This window comes from Zootoca vivipara, chromosome 3, assembly GCF_963506605.1.
Source record: "Zootoca vivipara chromosome 3, rZooViv1.1, whole genome shotgun sequence".
Classification (NCBI taxonomy): domain Eukaryota; kingdom Metazoa; phylum Chordata; class Lepidosauria; order Squamata; family Lacertidae; genus Zootoca; species Zootoca vivipara.
Genome location: NC_083278.1, coordinates 30,533,830 through 30,548,828, shown reverse-complemented (window position 1 = coordinate 30,548,828; position 14,999 = coordinate 30,533,830). Strand labels below are relative to the sequence as shown.

The window sequence follows — 14,999 nt, the reverse complement described above, 5'->3', positions numbered from 1 at the left end:
TGCTTTCGTAGCCACACCTGATTTAGGTATTACGGGGAAAGAGCTGAGCGTCATCAGCACCACAATCATGCAGTGCTCCAAAACCTCTAATAACAAAATACTACCCTGTAGCAAAAGTGGCCAGGGTTCAGAGTGCATCTGTTCCCCCGCACAATACTACTCTCTGAATCCAACCATGCAAGTAGAATAGGAACCACTGCTAAAAATGTCTCCCAAATTCATGCTGCTAACCCAGGTCAGTAGAGATACCGTGGTTCAGGGGTGTCAACTTGCCTCCCACATGGAGGGAGCAGTGTCACGTGACGCATCCTGCCCCCACTCAGCCTGCGAGGGGTTGAGGCTTGTGGAGGGCGATCTTCATCTGCCTGGTGTGCGAGAGCTTGCCCAGCGACTGGGGATGGCAATCCCTTCAATATTGGAGGGGACTCAGCCCACCAATATTGAGGGGACAGAAGCCCCTTCCACCCCCTATAGTTGGTGGCCCTGCCATGGCTGATGGTATAAGCAGCTGCAGAGAGCCTGAGGAGGTGGAGCAAGGCTGAATTTCCCATGTCCCTTTCGTAACAAAGGTCATCCAGCAGAACAACAAAGGCCAATTCAATCTCACAACCATGTCTGAACCCAGACTGGAATGGGTTCGAATAATAAGTATCATCCATGAATGCTTGCAGCTGCCCTGCTATCACCATCTCTGTTACCTTCCCTAGAAAGGGGATATTTGCAACTGGACAGTAGTTATATACCAATGGATCCAGAGCAGGGTTTTTGAGGAGTGGCCAACTAGGAGGAAGGCAGGTGACCCCAGATGGCCCCACTTAGGTTAAAGTGTGCTGTGCAATCACTGGTTGTGAGTTTTTTCAATCCATCAACAGGTAAGGGGGCCTGAGAATTAATCAATGGATAGAGTTAACCCAGCAGCAATGGAAGCCACAAAAAGTGAAAGTCAAGTGGCTTAGCTCAACCATAATTCTGTTAAGACTCTGGGAAAAGATGTGCTTCAAACAGATTAGTCAAATGCCCAGAACAGACATTAAAAAGGTAAAGGGACCCCTGACCATTAGGTCCAGTCGTGACCGACTCTGGGGTTGCGCGCTCATCTCGCATTATTGGCCGAGGGAGCCGGCGTATAGCTTCCAGGTCATGTGGCCAGCATGACAAAGCCGCTTCTGGCAAACCAGAGCAGCACATGGAAACGCCGTTTACCTTCCCGCTGTAGCGGTTCCTATTTATCGACTTGCATTTTGACGTGCTTTCGAACTGCTAGGTTGGCAGGAGCTGGGACCAAGCAACGGGAGCTCACCCCGTCACAGGGATTCGAACCGCTGACCTTCTGATCAGCAAGCCCTAGGCTCAGTGGTTTAACCACATTAAGAAAGGTCAATTACTGATTCTTCTTTTGCAGGACTTGAGACATCTTCTGAGGCTTCCAATTGCTTCTAAAAGACAAAGTGCTTCTAAAAGCACAAAGTCATCCACTGAGCTTCCTCGAGAACGTGCCATTGTACTCTTTTTCTCCCAGGCCCTAGTTTATTAACGCTTCCCGCTACACCACATGGGCTGTGACCAAAATTAAGCAGAGATCTATGAGATCAACAGGTATCTCAGAGTCCACCTTGCATGCTGAATGAACAGTGCAGGGCATGGGAAATGCTCTCATAAGAAGCCATTGTAGGTGCATCCACGTTGTGTTAAGCAAAGCAGTGTCAAGCAGTCTGCATCTCAGCAGGTTCACTGCCTTCTAAATCAGGGGTGGAGAACCTGAGGTCCTCCAATGGGAGCTGGTGTCCAATAAGATCTGGAGGGCACCATGTTGATTTGGAGGAAACAGTGCAGCGTACAAGAGCATGTGCCTAAACCCTGGGAGTAACTGAATGTTCAGCACATGTCCCTTAAATTGCTCAGACACAGAACCACTTGCACAGACTTGTGGTACAAGACACGTGATACTACACTGCTGCTGGATGCAGGCTTCCAAGCCCATTCCAGGGTGTCTTGCCCTGCTATACTTGTGTATGGAGTGCAGTCTCTGAATCTAGCAGCATTATTATAGTTGAGTGAAAGAGAGAAAAAAAAACGGAGGAGTAGAATTGCTGGAGCTATGAGGGGCTAAAGATAGCTGATGGGCAGGTGAGCTGTCTTTAAAAGAGGGCATGCTGGCTTCTTCCCTCCTCAAGTGCTATAATGGCAAGTGATGATTTGTATGTTCAGAAACATCCACCACAGACTGAGCTTTCATACTCTCGTTTTCTCAAGGAGAATGACTTTCGGTGACTACGATCCACTCATATTGAGCTGTGAGTGCTCAAAGAACTTGTGCTTATGCAAATCCTTTATTTAAGAAAACTGGCAACACCCTTTTGGCTGTCATTTCGGGCTCATTAGGGAACAAGGAAGGCGTAGAATGAATGTTATTTGAACCATTACTTAGCCGTCTTTTAAGAAATTCAGATCCTGATCAACACCATCTACAGTGACTGACAGCAGCTCCACAGGGTTTCAGATGAGGGTCGCTCTCCTACTCCTGCCTGGAGATACCTGGGATTGTACCTGGAGCTTCTGTGTACAAAGGAGATGCTCTGCCACTGTGCTATGGCTCTTCCCTTTAAGAGACTAGGGTGTGTCTTATGAACATGAGAAGTTCATTACTGCACTGTGCTGCTGCCTCCAGAGTGCAGATGCATAACCTCACACTTGAAGGGAGCATGCCTGGGCAGAGTAGGCTGAGAGGTGACAGACGCACCTAATGTAAAGAAGTCTCCATGGAAGGCCCTGAGGAAACCATCACACCCTTAATTCCAAAAAGAATATGCTACAGGTAAAAGTCACCTTCGTGTGCCATTCTGGTTTTGATGTATGAATCAGCAAAGAGCCATTTATGAAACAATACTGTACATGTCTACACGGAAGTAAGTCTCGGTGAGGTCAACTGAGCTTTCTCCCAATTAAGTACACTACTTGCCTAACTAGAAGTTGTTTTTGTTGTAACAGGCCAGTACAGCTTCCCCTCTGGATTTAGCTGCTACATTCAAATAAACAGACCCTGACAATCAAGGAATTGTTGGTCAAATGTCAAATTTGATTCAAAATTAGTTTTGAAATTTGCTTATGACAGTTATTAGAGAGCTTGATGACCATAACACGCCCGAGGAATCAATCCTATTATTTGCACCAGTCCTATTTCTAAGCCTCAGGATGACGTCAGTATTTCTTTACACAGTCAAACCTTGGTTTGCGACCGCCTCCGTTTGTGACCGCTTCGGTTTCCAACCACCGCGGACCCGGAAGTGTTTACATGCAGGTTCTGTGGTGCTCGGGTGCGCAGAAGCGATCTGTGCAGTGCGTGCATGCACAGAAGTGCTCTATCAGCACTTCGTGCATGCGCAGAAGCGTGCCTTGTAGAGCGATGAACTCGAGGAGTGACCAGCTCCCATGAACCAACTGTGGTCATAAACGGAGGTATGACTAATGTAGCTGGCTTCTAAGGCCATCAGTGAGTCAATGAGGGAAGTCACATTTGCACTCACATCTCCTGCGTACAGTTGCTTGCATATAAATGGCATGGGCTTAAGTATGTGAATACATTAACATTGCAAGCTCTGGACAATAGATCTGCAATTCATATGGCACTTCTCATTGATACTGAGAAAGTTATTGGGAAATCTTATCAGGTTTGCATTTATGCTTTGCACAAATTTAAAATATGTCAGTTTGGTGACTTTGTTTTTGTTTTGCTTCAGGATGTTCACATATATAAGTTGCTTTTCTTAAAACATTATTGCTGTTGATTATTTTAAACTCTAAAAGCACAGTAAGTAAATGATTTATTTACCCGTATTTTTTGAGGTAAGACCAAGCCCCATTTATGCTTCCTCCTCTGCATCCAAGCTGGCTTCTGGTGTCACAAGAGATCAAATTTTGAGGGGAAAGGTTGTCTGTGAAACGACCTTTGGACCCAATTGCTATTCTGTCTGCCGCAACACCTGTTTTATGGGAAGCAATCCGATTACTAAGTAATCTATATTGTTTGGACGGTTAGAATTTTCTCCGTGCCAGACATAATAAATCTGTGTCACAGAATATATATGGAACCACAGAGTGCCCTTTAATTCGAGCAAATTGCTGTGAGGGAATGCTCTCAACTTTAAGCTTTCGCATTCCCACACAATTGGAGATGCACTTCCTAGGACTTTGATAGGTTGCATCTTCAAATGTGATCAATCCCTTTGGCTAGCTGAAAGGGAAGTTGAGAAACTCAAGATGCCCCAATTTGCTTGCCTATCCTACCTAAAGCGTATCTGAGAAGTCGATGTATGGCTTAGGACCTGGGATTTCTTCCCACACAAACGTTAACCTGCAGCCACATTCCAGGGTTTCAGATAGGAGGGCATTCCCAGTCCTACCTGGAGATGCTGGGGATTGAAACTGGGACCTTCTGTATGCAAAGCAGATGCTCTGCCACTGAGCTATGACCTTTCTCCTTCTCTGTGTCCCACCACTGCCAGTGTTTCCATTGCTGACTTTGTGGGAGAAGCTCTTCTCTAGGTTAGTACCCGGGTTGCTTTGGATGGTGACTGGAACCAAAGAGCAGACTCCAGTGCTGCTATTCAACACCCATAACAACCTTTGATCCAGCAGATTCCTCCACTAATGGAAGAGGAGGAGATGGGATTGCCGAGCGGGATGATTATCGGGAGGCTCGAGGCTTGGCTTTGGAGTCGCGGGGGGCACGCTATCCACAGGCAGCAGCAGCCCGTACGGACTGCACATGTGCACCGCCCCATATGAAGTGCACATGTGCAGGATGCTGCACATGCGTAGTCCGTGTGGGGTGCCGCTGGCGCATGGTGGCCCCACGAGCTGCCGCTCGCACACAGTGGCCCGTAAAGGGGTGTCGCGAGAGAGCAGCAGCCCGGGCCACAAGGCTGCCGCACGCCAGTGGCAGCCCATACGGACCGCATATGTCTGTACAGCACGTGCGGGCGAAGGCGAGGGGCGGGGAGGGGCACACCAACTGTCAACCCCCCCAGCTGGAACCCAGGGCACCCCACCCCCATCGCCCCCCTTGCTGCACCCCTGAATGAGAGTACCCCTAAACATTTCTTTAAAGAAAAAAACACTGTATCTTACTATCCACCTCCCCACTTAAGGGGCATTAGAGGAGAGGCAATAAATAAGAGAAGGAGAAGCCCAAAGGGGAAAAGACTACCCTAAACAGATAAAATAGTAAACCCTTTTGAAACTTTTGGAAAAAGTAAAGAGATGCCTAAACCTTCTCTAGCAAGCAATGAACTACTAACTGAAATATTTTATTGCAAGCATGGACAACCTCTCTTATACGTTTAGGGTGAGAGAAAAAGAGTGGGGGGGACACATTACTTGCAGTTGAAAAGGCCCAGGATGCTGCACAGTTTCTTTGATCCAGTGGGTCATGAATCCAACCAGGCCATTCATACGAGGCTACAAAAAATTCAGGGAAATCTGTTTCTGTGATGAGGTTTTCCTACAAGAAACCCAAGGCATTTGACTGGATAACTATATTCAAACATACATATTATGACAGATAATGACTCTCTAGGGCAGACATATGCAAACTCAGCCCTCCAGATGCTTTGGGACTACAATTCCCATCATCCTTGACCACTGGTCCTGCTAGCTAGGGATCATGGGAGTTGTAGGCCAAAAACATCTGGAGGGCCGAGTTTGCCTATGCCTGCTCTAGGGTTTCAGGTGGCAGGATCTCTCAGACCTACTTGGAGATGCTGGGGATTGAACCTGGGGACCTTCTGCATGCAAAGGAGATGCTTTGCCACTGAGCCACAGCCTTTCCCCATATGACCCCATATGAGTGGATTTCTAAGGACCACTTTTTCCAAGTGTTATATGTTTTCTAATTGTTACATGTTATTTTAGGCCAGGCATCCCCAAACTTCAGCCCTCCAGATGTTTTGGACTACAATTCCCATCATCCCTGACCACTGGTCCTGTTAGCTAGGGATCATGGGAGTTGTAGGCCAAAACATCTGGAGGGCTGCAGTTTGGGGATGCCTGTTTTAGGCTAATTCTATTCTAGGCTGCATCAACAGAAGTCTAGTGTCAGATCAAGGGAAGTCATAGGACCACTCTATTCTGCCCTGGACATACCACACCTGGAATATTGTGTCCAGTTCTGGGCACCACAATTTAAGGCAGGCATCCCCAAACTTCGGCCCTCCAGATGTTTTGGACTACAATTCCCATCATCCCTGACCACTGGGTCCTGTTAGCTAGGGACCATGGGAGTTGAAGGCCAAAACATCTGGAGGGCCGCAGTTTGGGGATGCCTGATTTAAGGACATTGACAAGCTGTGCAGAGGAGGGCAACTGAAATGATCAAGGGTCTGGAAACCAAGCCTTATGAGGAATGGTTGAGGGAGTTTGGTATGCTTAGCCTAGAAAAGAGGAGATTTGGTAGCCATCTTCAAATACCTAAAGGGCTGTCACAGGGAAGATGGAGCAAGCTTGTTTTCTCCTGCACTGTAGGGTATGATCTGAACAAATGGATTCAGGTTACAAGAAAGGAGATTCTGACTAAACATCAGAAAAAACTTTCTGATGGCAAGAGTTGTTCGACAATAGAACAGACTCCCTCAGAAGGTGGTGCACTCTCCTTCCTTGGAGGTATTGAAGCAGAGGTTGGATGCCCATCTGCCATGGATGCTTTTGTTGAGATTCCTGCATTGCAGGAGGTTGGACTAGATGGTCCTCAGGGCTTCTTCCAATTCTACAGTTCTATCATTCTGTGATTGAGCAGCTTTCCCTCGGAGGAAGATTTCATTTCCACGTATAAGAGAATCATGGTTTTCACCTGGTTAGCCAATTGCCTGTGCTTGACACTTTCTATCAGTGTCGTGCCCAGGATGATGGACAAATCCATCTGAAGCATAGCTTGAGGACAACTGTGGGGAAAGGCTTCATTGAAGTTTGCTGTTCGAAGAGAGGAGAGAAAATGAAAACCTACTGTGACTTGTCTTGTGTCCAGCAGGGCAGCAGATGGGGGAAACGTGCCAAGACGATAATAGAAACCTTCTTTCAAACTCATTCCCCAGAACTGACTGTAGTTCTTAGCTTTCCATCTGCCTCAGAAATAAATTTAAAAAAACAGTGTGTTAGTCATGCATGCTTAGCTCCATGGGCAGTTCATCATAGATGTTGCCATTTTAAAAAGTTTTGAATGAAGCCTTCATAAGATTTCCCTTCATAGAAAACAATCTTCCACTGGTGTGGGAAATGGTAGCATTTGAACTTGCCATTCAGGTTCTGCAATTCATACAATAAAAAGGAATACATTGCCCATCCTTTTCAAGAGAATATATTGATAATTCTAGGCAATTTCACTCCTTTTAACATAAAGATGGTATTTTGAGTTTCATCATTCACACAAATTCACATCATTCAGTGCACTATCATGCTATAGCTTAGTCATATTGCTTATCGGTTAGTACTACATGCAAAATTGCAGTGAAAGGTTTACTTCACGTTTGTTTGTTTGTTTGTTTGTTTGTTTGTTTAAAACATCCACCATAGGAATTTTCCCCCCTGTAGTGTTGTAATGCTTGATCCATATGTGGTGATATCCAAGGCTAGTCATATTCACAGTAGACCTCTTGTAATCAATGGGCTCAAGTTAGGAAAGTCCATTGGTTCCAATGGGTCTACTCTACAGCTAACATTAGGTATCACCCGCAGCAAACCCATTTCCAGGAACCATGATGATTTAGATTTCCAAGATCATGTTTATCACATGAACCTTTGCTGACACAAAAATGCTGGTGGGATGGCGATCATGGTAATCTCACCTACAGTTGAAATGCAAGGGGTTGTCTTTTGCTGCGACAGTGCTTAACACATACACACATACATAGTGTGAGACACACACATCCCTTTTTTGTCTTTTCCTCTGGGAGCGGGTGGCACTGTGGTCTAAAGCACCAACCCTCTTAGGGTTGCCCATCAGAAGGTCAGCAGTTCGAGTCTGTGTAACGGTGGTGAGCTCCCATTGCTCTGTCCCAGCTCCTGCCAACCTAGCAGTTCGAAAGCACACCAGTGCAAGTAGATAAATAGGTACTGCTGCAGTGTGAAGGTAAACAGTGTTTTCGTGCACTCTGGCATTCATCACGGTGTCCCATTGTACCAGAAGTGGTTTAAGTCATGCTGACCACATGACTAAGAAAGCTTTATGTGGACAAACGCCATCTCCCTCAACCTGAAGTGAGATGAGTGCCACACCCCATAGTCGCCTTTGACTGGACTTAGACGTCCAAGGGTCCTCCTATCTTAAGAAACAGGATCTGATTTACTGAGGGTTTCACCCTGCGACTGCTCAAGAGCATTGCTTAAAATGGCCCCACTAACAAACACAGAGTCATTTTACATTAACAAATGTTATTATGGGACAGGGCCTACTTTATGCATGGCCATCCTCCTGTAGTGTGTGTGTGTGTTCATGGATACAAACATACATTTTTGGAGCAGGGGGAGTTATTACAAAGTGAAACCAGGATTTCAATTTAGTCACCTTTTAATTGTGACATATTTGCTGCTTGTGATGTATAGACCTGCCAGGCTCAGGCAGCAAGATATGGGAATCACAGCAGAAAGTAAAACTGTTTCTGCATTTTGTCTCCCATGGGATCAGTTAAGATGAAAAAATCTTGGTAACATGTTTTAGTGCACTTTGCTATATCTTTTTTTTTAATAAATCATTTTTATTAGTTTTCCAATAAGAACATTCAATTAACAAATCCATCAAATCACATTCCAATTAAAAATAATTAAATTAAATTTAAAAACAGCCGGAGGACTTCCGGAATGGCGCGCTGAAGCCGGTCGAGGTTCTGCTCTCTCTCGCTAACTTCGAAGCAGACCTGACGTCCGAGAGTGCGAAAAGACGGGGAGCTTGGCGTGAGTTATCCCCGACCCCAGGGGGGAATCTTGGGGGCCAGTGCCCGCGGTGGCGTGCAGGGGTCTTCTCTAAAATCGTAGAAAGACTCTAGCGCTCGGGGCAGTCCAACCCCTCTCGGCGTCTAACGCCCGAAACTCCGGTAAAGAAAGCGCTGAACTCTCCGTAAAGAACAAAGCTGCTAACAGTAAGGCGCTCCCTCCCCAAAATAACTAAAAAGCCGACAACATCTAACAAGCCCCCGCATAGTGAAAGCGGGGGGCAGGAGGGAAGCGCCTGGAGCTTTTTAAATTACCGTAAGGCAGAGACTTTTAATAATTGAAAAGGGGGACCGCGACAGAGCACAGAGCATAGACACAGCCTGTCAGTCCAACCGGCAAGAGAAAAAAATAACAACAACTTACCACCATTGAGCGGCACAAACCGGTAAAAAATAGCTGTCTCATGCACTAAGGAAATTGGACAATACCACTTTAATTGCCCCACAGCGCCCGCCCGCCATATTAGGTGGCTCTAAGTGAAAGAAAAGGCAAAGAGAAAGACGACGGCAAACAAAGACGGGGCTAAGGAGTAGAGGAATCGACAGAACCAACAGCGACACGTGTGGTCAAGATAGACGCTACACCAATACAAACAGATCTTTGCAGATCCCCGCAGACAATCTCTATAGACGATCGCCACCTAGTGGCTGGATTCAACTTGACAGGGGGAAAAGGAGAAACCCCTCGAAAGCAACCCTCCAGTAGTAGAGACATTATTATTGGACATTATAAATAAGTAAGAAATGGCTACGTAAAAAAAAACTACAGAGGGGATTCCCAAAATTTCTTGTTGCAACGCCAATATAAGTGAAAGAAAAAGACTTAATTTCAACCAAACTCCTGATGGGCTCTAAAAGAGGATTTGCTGCTAGTGGAGCGAACTCAGCTTTAAACCAACAACGCAGAACATCACTACCTGAGACCGAAAGTAACATGGAAATGAAAGAACTAGTCTCAGCACTGGAGAGAATGGAAAAAAACTTGAGTGATAAAATCACAAATTTGGACGGGAATATAAAACTAATAGACAGTAAAATGGAAAATATGGGTTCAAAGATAGAAAATAACTCCAAGTTGATCGTTGATCTCTCTGAACAAATTAACCAAATAGCTGGGAAGAATAAAGAAATAGAAGCAGCGGTGCAAGAAGTTAAAACTAAAACACAGAAGCAAGAGGACCAGATAAAAAAAATCCAACAAGACCAGAAAGAAACAAAAAGGCTCCAGGAAAAAAATAAAGAGGAAATTGACAAACTTAAAAGAATCCAGGAAGAAACATACGACGCAATTTCAATTTTGGAAATGAAACAAAAAGAGCTTACTCTTCGTGTGAGAGGCGTCAAGGAAGACCACGACGAAGACATATCTTCCAAACTAACGAAAGCTATTGCGAAATGGCTTGATGTGCAGGAGGAAGATTTAATGCTAGATATTGAAAAAATATTCCGAATAAGATCTAACAAAGGCAAAGGGAAAAAGGGTCCAGGGGACTGCCTGCTATTTCTTAATTCGATATTACTAAGAGATAAACTGTTATCAAAAGGCAGAACAGATCCACTGCACATTGATGGAGCGCTAGTTGAGATAAAGAAAGAGATGCCCACCAGAATCTTGAAAAAGAGGGAGAACTATAGATTCATAACATCGGCGTTATGGAAAAATAACATTAGGTTTAAATGGGAATTCCCGGAAGGGATAACATTTACATATAAAGACAGAAAACGAACTTATAGATCAGTCGAGGAGACTAAAATATTCTGGAGGAAATATTGGGATGAACTAGGTGGGGAGAAACTGCCAGAGGCAAAGGGAGACAGCAAGTAACTCTGTGGGGAATGAAAGTTTTTTAACATCTATAAGTAAATTTTGTGTTTTTTTTTTTTTGTTTTTTTTTTTTCCTATTTGCCACAAAAGTAGTTCATTTGCTTAAATTTTTCTACTTGCTCTTTTTTTCCTTTCTTTCTTAATTGTCATTTAGAGAGTAATTTGTTTGACATTGTCTCATTGTTCATTGAATAATTTCTTTTGGGTTTATTTTCCTTCCTCCGTAACTACCTTGTCATTAACTGGCAGGTGGATATAGGAAGGTAACAAGAACTTATTATATAATAATAAAGGGTAACCATGCTGAATTGTATCTCTTGGAATATAAACGGTTTGAATAGTAAACATAAGAGGAACAAGACAGAATGTCTATTAAAAAAAAAGAAGTGGGACGTTATCTGTATGCAGGAAACGCATATTACACAAAATCACATAAGAGTGTTAAAAAACAGTAGGCTGGGCCTTGAATTTATATCCTCAGGTACCGAAAAGAAAAGAGGGATAGTTATGTACATAAATGGAGTGTTAAAACCAAAATTGTTATTTAAGGATGAGGAGGGTAGAATTTTGGGAGTAGAAACGTATACAAGAGAAGGGAAAATAATAATAGTGGGAATCTATGCTCCTAATGATAAAAAAGATGAATTTTTTAAAAGGGTAGAGGAGGCTCTTTGGGACCACCTGGGAGAAAATATGATAGTAATGGGAGACCTAAATGGGGTGGTCTCAATAGAGCTGGACAGAACGTATAGAGACAAAGAAATTAAATCGGGTAAACTCCCTCAATCATTTTTTCAACTAGTGGAAAATTATGATCTGCATGATGCATGGAGGTTTAAAAATCCAAATGTTAGAGATATTACCCACTATTCGGGTGCCCAGAAATCGGGTGGAAGACTTGATGCAATATGGATTTCAAGGAAATTAATACCACATCTGGAAAAGGCCGAAATATTAAATAAGTCAATCTCTGACCACAACCCCGTAACAATTCAATTTAAATTTAAGAGTAAAACAAAGGGGAGGTGGAGGTTAAACGACGAGATATGGAGGGAAGAACAAAGGGTCATCAAGGCTAAGGAGACGCTTAAGGAATTTTTTGAAATAAATGAAAGCCAAGGATCAGACAGTAAAATAATATGGGAAGCAAGTAAAGCTTACATGAGGGGGTTTGGGATACAACAGACGGGCAGGATAAGGAGAGAAAAGCAGAAAAACATTCTGGAAATCAATGCACAAATAAGAGGTAAAGAAAAAGAATTGGTCAAATACCCAAAAAATGACGAAATAATACAACAAATTAAAATACTGCAAGCACATCTGACGGATTTGGTCAATAAAGAAGTAGAAAAGAAAATTATCTGGACAAAACAAAAATATTTCGAACAGGCAAACAAACCCGGAAGAATGTTAGCCTGGGCGTTAAAAGAAAGACAGGTCAATAAAATAATAAATAATATAATAGAAGAGGGAAAGGAAATTACGGACACCGATCAAATTAAAGACAAATTCGTGAATTACTATAAGAATTTATATAAAGAAGTCGATATTGACAAAAAGGAAGCTATAAAATATATACTTGATAATAATCTACCCGAAATTAATGATACAGAATATGCAATTTTAAATGCCAATATAGAAAAAGAAGAAATCCAAAGGGCCATCAGGAATTTAAAAGAAGGGAAATCACCGGGTCCAGATGGGATCACGGTGAAGTATTACAAAAAATTGGAAGATGTGATTATACCCAAACTCCAAATCATAATGAATGAAATATTAGACAAGGGAGAATTACCAGAATCCTGGCGGGAAGCTTTCATCACCTTAATTCCCAAAAAAGACGCGGATCCGAAGCTCATAAAAAACTACAGGCCAATCTCTTTATTAAACATAGACTACAAAATTTTTACAAGCATATTATCAAATAGATTAAAAAATTTCTTGAGTAGAATAATAGACAGAGATCAGGCAGGTTTTCTCCCCCAAAGGCAAATAAAAGACAATGTTAGAATAATTATAGATCTTCTGGAATATGTCGATATGAAACCAGGCCTTGAAATCGCGATGTTACTCGTCGATGCGGAAAAGGCATTCGATAGTGTATCCTGGCCTTTCATGATCAATGTATGTGAAAATCTAAAAATGGGAAATAAAATATTAAACGGAATAAGAGCAATATACAAGGAACAAAAGGCAAAGATAATTATTAATAACGAAATTTCCGAAGGATTTAACATAGAAAGAGGGACGAGACAAGGGTGTCCCCTGTCTCCTCTCCTATTCATCATGGTAATAGAAACACTCTTAATAGCGTTAAGGAAAGATAAAGAGATAAAAGGCATCAACCTGGGCCCTATATGCTACAAGACGAAAGCTTTCGCTGACGACCTAATAATAGCTACAGAAACACCCCAAGAAAGTATCATTAAAGTGTTAACCAAGATGAAAGAATTCGGCAGGGTTTCGGGGTTCAAATTAAATAAAGAAAAATCTAAAATATTAACAAAAAATATGAGTGAGAAAGATAATGAAGATCTAGTAAAGAAAACAGGAATTAAAATAGAGAATAAAGTCAACTACTTGGGAATCTGGATCTCGAATAAGAATACCAACTTACTTAAAGATAATTATCTTAAAAAGTGGAAAGAAATTAAAGATAGCATGACCAAATGGAATAAACTAAAACTGTCAATTTGGGGACGAGTGTCAATGATAAAGATGGTGGTCTTACCAAAAATAATGTTCCTCTTCCAGAATATCCCTATAATTTTGGGACTCAGACACTTTAAAGACTGGCAGAAGGACCTAGCCGATTTCATCTGGCAGGGGAAGAAAGCCAGAATAAAAATGGAAGACCTAATAAAATCAAAGGATAATGGAGGATTGGCGCTCCCAGATTTGAAGAGGTATTACGAGGCAGCCTGTTGGAGCTGGCTTAAAGAATGGATGCTGCTGAAAAACACAGACACCTTGAATATTGAGGGATGGGACAAGGTTTTCGGGTGGCATGGCTACCTATGGTACGGGAAGGCACAGATACATAAAGGATTCAAAAACCACATTTTGAGGAGAGCCTTGCTCGAGGTGTGGGACAGAACCAAAGAAAAGATTATGAATAAAATACCCGGATGGGTATCCCCAGTAGAGGCAAATGCCATGCTGAGGTGTAACAAGAAAAAATTGTGGCCGACCTATAGAGAGCTGACAGAAAAGAAGGAAGGGACTATCAACCTAAAAAAATACGAGGATCTAAAACCACTAGGGATAAGTTGGCTAGAATTTTTCCAATTGAGGGCCACATATGATAAAGACGTCAAATCACGAGGAATTAACACTCAAATAACTAAATTTGAAAAAGAAATACTATTTAACAACGATAAGATCATAGCCAAAGTTTATAAGCTACTAGGCGATAAAGAGCAGGAAGAAGGGGAAAAAGGGAAATGTTTAACAAAATGGGAACAAGATTTAGGCTACGGAATACCATATGAAAATTGGAAAAAATTTTGGTCAAAAGATATAAACTTTACCGCTTGTTATACGTTAAGAGAGAACTACATAAAGATGCACTACAGGTGGTATATGGTCCCGGAAAAATTGGCAAAGATAAATAGATCTCTAAGTAACAAATGTTGGAGATGTAATGCAGCTCCCGGCAGCCTGTTTCACATATGGTGGACATGCCCGGTGGTTAAAATTTTTTGGGAAACAATCCACGAGGAAATCACAAAACTACTAAAAATCTCATTTGAAAAAAAAGCAGAAATGTATTTATTAGGCATTTTGAATAACAATATACCGAGTGGAAAAAAGAGTTTGTTTTTGTACGCCTCAACGGCTGCAAGATTGTTAATAGCCAGCAATTGGAAGAGTATTAATACTCCATCCAAAGGTCAATGGGTTGACAAAGTGTGTGAGTATCTAGAGTTGGCCAAACTAACGGACATAATTCACCAAAAACCAAAAAACAAAGTGAGAAAACAATGGGAATGTTTAAATGAGTATTTGGGAAAATACGGTAAGGGAATTAAAATTTGGTTGTGCTTAGAATGATCTTGTCGGATATGAGAACTGGAATTAGATGGCTTGCATATTGATTATTTATCTTAATTACGATATCTATAAAAAGACGGGCTATACATTATGAATGTAACTGTACGAAGAAGCGGTGGAAGTAGGGACTTACCTTATTGGAC

General features: G+C 42.5%; 1 protein-coding gene across 1 annotated transcript in view; it reads right to left on the bottom strand.

Annotated features, from left to right (window-relative positions):
* TINAG (tubulointerstitial nephritis antigen) overlaps positions 1 to 14,999 on the bottom strand; it is a 33,894-nt gene that overhangs the window by 11,265 nt on the left and 7,630 nt on the right. The window contains exons 4-6 of the mRNA XM_060272274.1: positions 6,998 to 7,112; positions 5,377 to 5,500; positions 3,830 to 3,980 (exon numbers count right to left, since the gene is read on the bottom strand). Of these exons, the coding sequence (XP_060128257.1) occupies positions 3,830 to 3,980; positions 5,377 to 5,500; positions 6,998 to 7,112 (390 nt within the window). The remainder of the gene's footprint in view (positions 1 to 3,829; positions 3,981 to 5,376; positions 5,501 to 6,997; positions 7,113 to 14,999) is intronic.